Source organism: Panthera pardus, unplaced genomic scaffold (genome assembly GCF_024362965.1).
Source record: "Panthera pardus isolate Hobbes unplaced genomic scaffold, ASM2436296v1 HiC_scaffold_4, whole genome shotgun sequence".
In the NCBI taxonomy this organism is placed as follows: domain Eukaryota; kingdom Metazoa; phylum Chordata; class Mammalia; order Carnivora; family Felidae; genus Panthera; species Panthera pardus.
Window position 1 is genome coordinate 8,816,839 of NW_026526969.1, and position 7,187 is coordinate 8,824,025.

The window sequence follows — 7,187 nt, forward strand, 5'->3', positions numbered from 1 at the left end:
TGTGTGTGTGTGTGTGTTGTGTGTGTGTGTGTCCGTCCGTCTGTGAACGAAAGCAGTGCTTCGCGGGGAAAGGGTCGCCTCCGTGTTGATGTTGGGGTTCTGCAGTTCCCCGCACCTGGCGTCACCCCTCCATAGCCAACGGCTGCCAAGCGCGGGCCCAGCCACCCCCGCCGCCAGGGGGCGTCCGCGGGATCCCTGCGGGAGCGCGCGCCACGTGGTCCCGAAACGCGCTGGGCGTCGGCGTGGCCGCGAGGCCCTGCGAGCTGGGCGGGGTGCTGCGGGAGGTGAGGGCCGTGAGGGGGCCGCGTGGGGCTGCGAGGGGAGAGGTGGGAGGCGCGGACGGTGCGGACGGGGGGCACGGAGCGGCTGGCCTGCGCTGCCCTCCCCCGCCAGAGGCCTCATGTTGCCTGGGCCGCCTCGGCGGTGGGACGCGGGCAAAGAGCAGGCGCTCGAGGAACATGGCTCCTCGGCTGGCAGTGACCCCGTGGAGACCTCGACCTTTGGAGAGGAAGCCCTGGAGGAGCCAGGAACTCCCCCGCAGGACAGGTGAGGGGCTGGGCGGGAGGGAAGTCCGACAGGGGGCCCACAGTGTGCGGAGATCTCCTTGCCGACCCTGAAGAATGGCTGTGCCCAGACTCCCTGCACCAGGCACCCTCGGCCCTGCCCAGGAAGTACCGGGGGAGGCTGTGACCGGTGCACCTCAGTACCTCCCGCTCCCAGCCCGCAGCCCCGGTCCCGAAGGCCCTCCTGGACCCGGAGAGAGCTGCTGCTGTCCCGGCCTCCCGCAGGCCTGGCTGCGGAGCATTCCCCGGGAACCCCAGGTAGGTTCAGGCCTTGCGGCCTTTACCCCATAGGACCCTTCCACCGACTCCCGAGCCTGTTTTAATCTCTGTCCCCTCCCCGCCCCAGTAGCCCTTTCCCCTCAGATGGCCTGGGAGGTGGCCCCCTCAAGGATGACCGTGTTAGCACCATGGGATCCCAACTACAAGGCTAAAGCGGGACCCCGGCTGGTGTGGGTGAGTTGGGAGTACCTGCGGCTCTGTCCTGGGGGTGGGGCAGGGGTGCCTTCGGAGGGAGCCCAAGCTCCAGTGTTCTGTCATGCCCCCTTCACAGGGGCCCAGCTGTGCACCTGGCACCTCCTTCTCAGGCCGGACCTTGTGTCATCCCTCATTGTGGCCGCTGTATGAGGCAGCCTCAGGCCGGGACCTCAGGTCCCTGGCCCCTGCAACAGGACATCAGAATGGAGAGCATGAGCCCAGGGATGCAGGTACTTTGCTTGGGCCCAGGGACTTGGAGTGGCCCTGCACGAGCTCCTCAGGGAACCAGTGCAGCCCTTGCCGATGTGGGAACCCCAGCCTGCTGCCCTCCCAGCTTCTCCTCTCCAGGGTTCCCAGTGATGTGCTGTGAAGATGTCTTTGTTTCAGACCCTCTGCTGCCATGTGGGCAGCGTATTCCCCTGTATCTGTCTGAGGCCTCTCAACAGGTGAGTGCACTTCCTGCCCTGGCCTCGCCTATTTTTCATGCAGGGCTTGGGTGGAGACACTCCCCCCTCCTGTCTCCTCAGGTGATGGGCTCTCTGAAGCTGCTGCTCCCACCTCCTATCATGTCTCCCTGGGTCCTCCGCACCCCATCCCCTGGCTGCCCTACTGCCTGGCTCAGTGGGCCTGAGCTCATCGCCCTGACTGGCCTCTTGCAGATGAGCCAGGGGCCTCCTAGACCTGTGGCTTTGGAGGCTCCCATGCCCCCTGCTGGCCCCCCAGACCCTGTATCTGATCACCCAGACCCCAGCGGTGGCCCCAGCTGTTCTCACTGCACTGATCCATCTGCCCCTCAAACCCCAGACACACATTGAACATACCCTTCTGGGTGCAGAATGGGTCCCCTACTCCCCTAGACAGCTTCTGTTGACAATAAAAGTGTTGGTTTGCAAACAGGCTCTTTGTAGTGAGTAGCAGAGTGGGGCATGGAGACAGGGATGGGATCTCTTCCTCTACACAGCTTAGGCTGCCCTCCCCTCAAATTCTTGTTACTCATTGGTCACCCCCACAGTAGCTCAGGGGAATCCACGGACCTAAGACCTTTCCAGGCTGACCAAGGAGGGCACCTTTAATAGGGCAGGGTGTGTGCGGGATCCACAGTACAGTCCCCCAGACAGTATTTGGAAGCAAGAAGTCTAGCAGCTCTGCCAGGCTCCATAGAAGGGAGGATTGTATGAACACATGGCTGGTGCTGAGAGAGGGAAATCAGGGAGTAAGGGGGTGGCACAGCACTTTTGGGAAGCAGTAGAGGGAAGGTACCTGGTGCTTTCAGCCCTCTTGCTTTGGGGTCCTAGGAGTTCAGCCCTGGGGCTGGGGATTAGTTCTTTGGCTGGGAGGAGACACAAGGCAGGTAGGGAGGAACAGGTCCATGTGAGAGAAGTCAGCCAAGACCGGGTAGGGGGCGCCAAGGCCAGCCTGGGAATTTGGAGTGATGCTTCAGGAGCTCTGCCAGGAGAGAAAGGATCAGGGCTTTGCTGGGGGTTTGTGGGCAGGAAGAGGGGAGGGTGGCTCTAGAATTTTCTCCGTTAAAAGAATCCAGCTTTTTGGGGAACCTTTTCCTGAAGATTCCCCAGGCACCACATCTGGAAGGAGCAGAGTGGGTAACAGGCCTAAGGGCAGCTCAGAGCTCTGCAAGTCACAGGTCCTGGCGGGGGGCGGTGCCTAAGAGCCCCTCCAGGTTTGGAAGGGTGAGGGGAGGAGTTGAGGGGAGCTGGCAGGAAGGCATTTGTCCTGTTTTCTCTCTCCTCCTCCCCATCCATCCGTCAGCTAGACTGGAGGGGGCTGCCTGTGTCTCCTCACCGGAACCTCCCTGAGGTTCTGGAAGTCGATGCGGGCATAGCTGTGTGGGTGGTGAATGCTGGACCCCGGGGTGTCGCCTTGAGCCTCCAATGGAGGGACCAGGTCCAGGTCTACATAGTTGAGGCGGTTTTTGGTCGGGTCTTGTATGGCAGTGCTCATTCCTAAGTGGTGTGGGGCCACGTACCTGATGCACACATAATCTCCTGCTAGCTCCGAAGGTGGTTGCAAGCAGGGATGAGCCCCTGTCAGTCCCCAACATTCCCCGACGGCGGGAGGGGGGCCTTGGAAAGAAGGTCCCGGCCTCCTGGGCCTGGGCGTATAGGAACGGGGCAGGGAGCTCGAGGAAAAGGACCCTGGCAGAAAGTGGCTCATGGGCACGTATTCAGTGCCCCCGCACCCCTGGAGCTGCTTGTGGGGAGGGACATGGGCAAAGGCTGCAAGGCCCGGGGGTGCCATCACCATGTAACCACCTGCTTGGCCACCCCCCATGGGCTCGTAGTTGCTCCCAGCTCCCATGGCGACGTAGCCCCCGCCCCGCTCCAATTCCCCAGGGTGCGAAGCTGCAGTCGCCAGCGCCGCCAGGGTCTCAGGGGTTGCTTTCTCCTTCCTCTCACCCGCGCTCCCGCGATGGCTCAGGCCGCTTGATTGGGCTGCCGAGGCCAGGGTCGCATAAGGTTGGGAGACAGAGGGTCTGTAAGAGCTCGTCGGGGGATCCCTTGGCAGTGGCTCAGTCCTGCCACCAGCATCATCATCCCCGAGTCGCTTCATGGCGGCCAGTACGGTCTCGTGAATGCTTTGGGCCACCGCGGCATCCGGCGCCTGTAGCCACAGCTCCCCGGGGCCCGTGGGCGCCGAGCGGCCGAGTTCCAGGAAGAAGAGGGAGTCTGCGTGGCCACAGCGGCGCACGCTGAGCAGCGACAGGCGCAGGGCCGGCGGCGGCGAAGCCTGGGTGTCCCGAGAGCCTCTGCCCTTGGGCTTCCGCAGCAGGCTCAGCACCCCCGAACCCAGGCACAGGCGATAGCTGCCGCTGCCCAGGCCTCGTGTCCCCCCCAGTCCCTTGGGCCGCAGCGTCACGGGCCAGACGTCCTGAAATGGAGCAAGGATCCAGGCCCTGGGGTCCTCGTGAAAGCTGGGACCTGGAGAGATAGTGGGCTGGTCACAAAGGGCTCCTGGGTCCAGAGGTTGGAGTCACTGTGCCCCAAGAATTAAAGAGGTGTTAACGCTTCACGTTTGAACTTCATATCCGAGACTTGCTGGGACAACCTAGGATAAACAAAACCCGCGAACACCCAACCCCCGGTTCCCAGCCCCCCGCCGCGTCTCCACCTGCCAAGGGGTGGGGCCTCACCCGCAGCCGCGCGCACCTCAAGCAGGGCGCTGTACCACGCCTGCTGCTCCGCCTCGCAGGCCGCCGCCACGCCCAGGCTGCGGTCACGCGTGTACAGGAGGATCAGGTGGCGCTGGCGCGCGTCCACGCGCGTGCTGATGGTGCACGCGCCCGCCAGGCTCACGATGAGCTTGGGCGGCACTCGGCCGGCGCGGAACTTCTTCTCGCTCTCGTAGCACTCTAGGCTCGGCGGGTCCGCGCGCAGCACGAAGAAGCGGCGGCGCTGGGACTTCTGCTTCCGAAGGTGGCCGCAGAGCCGCACGTCAGCGGGACAGGCCCAGGGCCGCGGCAGTACCAGGGGCACGTCGCCCAGCTCGGCCTCTGGGGCCGCCGTGGGACCACCGCCTCCCCGCTTCATCACGGGCCAAAGGCAATATAGTGGCCGGAGTAAGGGCTGAGATTCAGTAGGGTGGAGGTGGCGGTCCTCAGGGAGGAGGGCAGCGTCCAGACAGGTTGCCACCTGTCTTTATGCCCAGCGTCTCACCCCTTCCGACTTGAAGTTTGGGGCCTGGGATCTGCGGTGGACCCCTCGCAGCGCGCAGCGTGTACCCCAGTGGTTGTCCGGTGGCCTGTGACACACGGGGCTCCAGCGGCCTCTGAGGCCTGACCCAGGCCAGCCGGCCGGCTCCCCGCGCCTTGGGTCGCCTCCTGTCCCCTCCCTCCCTTTGCCGACCGCTCCAGAGTCCCCACCCCCACGAGGTTAACCCTCGTGCGACCGGAACGCTGGACACCAGGCCGTGGGAATGAAGTCTGGGAGAGGTGGCCTCCACCCCACCCACCCCACCCGGTTGCAGGGGCGGGGAGTGTGTGGGCGTCTCTACGGATCCGAGCTGACTGCCAAGGAAGCGACGACCGAAGTGAGGCAAATGTGAGTGGAACTGTGTCGGAGGCGAAGGCGCAGCAGTCTGCAGTCCTGGAGATTAGGGGACCGCCCTTACTGCAGCACCGCCTTTTGCTCCTGCCACTGGCTACTGGGGCTCTAGGCGTCCAAAACCTGTGTCCTCCGTTCCCACCCAGGAATGGTTCTGTACCCTTCCTTCCCAAGCCAGCCTAGGAGCCAGGGCCACCAATCATTGGGCTGTGCTGATTTCAGAAGAGCTGGAGTTCAGTTTCTCTCTGGGTTTAGGGTGATAGGAGGGGTCTTCAGAGAAGACTTCTGGATTGGTCTCTGTGCACAGACCATTCCACCAGAATTCCAGTCAAGGGGACACTGAAGGAGAACCTGGGGAAGAAGACACCATCTCTCTGGGGCACTGCCCTCCCGCTGCCCTCAGCCCCTTCTCACCACCACTGTCCCAAAATGCTACCATGGGCCAGCTGAAGGCTTTGATCAGAGGTGCAGACTCTCTGGTGGGGGAACCCCATCCTAAGAGATTTGAGATGGAGTTGGGGTTCAGACATTGTACACCCCACTTCTGACCCTTTCAAGGATCATGACTCCTGCTGGGGTGATGGCGCTGGTCACCACACACTCTAGAAGACACACCACCAGGAGATGACACGTGGGTGGGAGCCTTTGAGGACTTTGTGCTATCATTCTCATTGCTAGTAAGATAGCTAAGGGCGGGGGTAGGGTGGGGGGAGCCAAGGGTCGAGGAGGGGATGTGGGCAACTGAGTCTTAGCCCTATTAAAGATGACATATGGGGGGGGGGGGAAGATGGCATATGGGGAGGAGGGCTATTAGGTAGGGAAGAAGATACAGCAAGAACACTGAAGCAAGGGAAACCTGTTCGTTTTCTCAGACTAGTCCATAGGCCATGACAGCCTGAGCTGGGAGGGCAGGTCTTCCCACCCATGCTTCTCCACTCCCCAGATTCTTCTAGAATGCTGGAGAAGCCAATGGTGCACTGTGTGGAAGCTAGGATCCTCAAATATCTTTTCACCATCATGTTGAGGGTGAAATGCAGGGAGCCAACCGTCATCATGAGGATGGGCATCTGGCTAGAGGCAGGTGGTGCCCAGGTCCCCCCTGAGACTCTGGCTCAGCCATAACCCCCACCCCCACCCCCCACCCCCACCAAGTGCAGGAGAGGTGCAGAGAGCATGTGAGCACTGGGGCCAGTGGCAGCCACTACTTTTGGCGGGTATTGGCCAGGGAGAGGCAGGTATGTGATGGCTCCATAAGTGGCCCCCCAAACAGAATTGTGCTCAAAGCCATTGTCTCCAGTGTGGCCTTGACACATGTACCAGGTGCAAAGTAGCAAGGACACAAAAGAGATCTGCAGGTCCCTCCCCCTCCCAGTGCTGCTTTGAGGAACAGGGCACCCATAGGGCCTACGGACTTGCTGTGCTCCTGGCCTGGAGCCTTACTCTCCAGGCTTGATTTGAAGCTATCCACAGAGGGCCTCTTCATCCCTACTCCTTCCACTCCGCATCAACCAGGCCACAGTGAAGCACCCCAGTCCTTGTGAACTCACAGCTGCTGTCACAGAGACCAGCTCCAGACCACCTTGTGTCACTGAACCCCTAAGTGCTGGGTACAGATAGAGCAGAAAGCAGCAGGGATTTGAGTACCTGGGTTCTGGGCAACAGTGATGGTGTGGGGTGGTAATCAGTGCCAGGTGATTTAGCCTGCTGGATACCAGGAAAAGCCTGGAGCCAAACGACTGGCCTAATCAGTTGCCTTAGCAACAACATCGCCCTTGGCCCTCCCCAGACAAGATCTTGTTAGCCTGTTGCCCTGGTAACTCCACTTGCTCCCCAGGGACGGGAAGTGGCAGTGGCAGAACCTCAACCCCGCTGGGTGAGAACACCTTTCCCAACCTGAGGGGTCTACCTGTGCATCCCTCTGCTGGGTGCAGGGTAGCGGCAGGATGGGATCTCCACATTCTAAATCCCTGTGGAAGAATCTTGTTACCAGCGAGAGGAGCCTACAAGGAGAATGGGGTCCTAAGGCTGGGCTGTTCCTATCAGCCCCTTTCTCCCCCATCTGGAGTTCTTCCCCCTCTGTGGAGGAGGGATG

The 7,187-nt window shown here is 61.7% G+C and overlaps 2 protein-coding genes across 5 annotated transcripts; one reads left to right on the forward strand and one right to left on the reverse strand.

Annotated features, from left to right (window-relative positions):
- The first annotated feature begins 76 nt into the window (after positions 1 to 76).
- On the forward strand, positions 77 to 1,931 carry SAP25 (Sin3A associated protein 25). Of its 4 annotated transcripts, none has more exons than XM_019422778.2 (6): positions 77 to 546; positions 721 to 821; positions 910 to 1,016; positions 1,090 to 1,267; positions 1,386 to 1,483; positions 1,565 to 1,931. In XM_019422778.2, exons 1-6 carry the CDS (start codon positions 89 to 91, stop codon positions 1,850 to 1,852), a joined length of 1,230 nt encoding a protein of 409 aa, XP_019278323.1. In that variant the 5' UTR covers positions 77 to 88; the 3' UTR covers positions 1,853 to 1,931. The 4 variants fall into 4 exon arrangements, with proteins under 4 accessions (XP_019278323.1, XP_019278329.1, XP_019278327.1 ...); XM_019422784.2 differs by having other exon boundaries at positions 1,425 to 1,483; XM_019422782.2 differs by having other exon boundaries at positions 1,114 to 1,267.
- Positions 1,932 to 2,088: 157 nt separating this feature from the next.
- LOC109251297 (insulin receptor substrate 1-like) lies at positions 2,089 to 5,015 on the reverse strand. Its single transcript, XM_019422770.2, has 2 exons — positions 4,186 to 5,015; positions 2,089 to 3,973 (listed from the first exon to the last, which is right to left on the reverse strand). Exons 1-2 carry the CDS (start codon positions 4,580 to 4,582, stop codon positions 2,805 to 2,807), a joined length of 1,566 nt encoding a protein of 521 aa, XP_019278315.1. The 5' UTR covers positions 4,583 to 5,015; the 3' UTR covers positions 2,089 to 2,804.
- Between the last annotated feature and the right edge of the window lie 2,172 nt (positions 5,016 to 7,187).

Coding starts and splice junctions, on each gene's coding strand:
- SAP25 (XM_019422778.2), top strand. CDS start 89: ATGTTGGGGTTCTGCAGTTCCCCGCACCTGGCGTCACCCCTCCATAGC. Junction 822..909: donor GCATTCCCCGGGAACCCCAG/GTAGGTTCAGGC, acceptor TCCCCGCCCCAG/TAGCCCTTTCCCCTCAGATG. Junction 1,484..1,564: donor TGTCTGAGGCCTCTCAACAG/GTGAGTGCACTT, acceptor CTGTCTCCTCAG/GTGATGGGCTCTCTGAAGCT.
- LOC109251297 (XM_019422770.2), bottom strand. CDS start 4,582: ATGAAGCGGGGAGGCGGTGGTCCCACGGCGGCCCCAGAGGCCGAGCTG. Junction 3,974..4,185: donor TGAGGTGCGCGCGGCTGCGG/GTGAGGCCCCAC, acceptor CTATCTCTCCAG/GTCCCAGCTTTCACGAGGAC.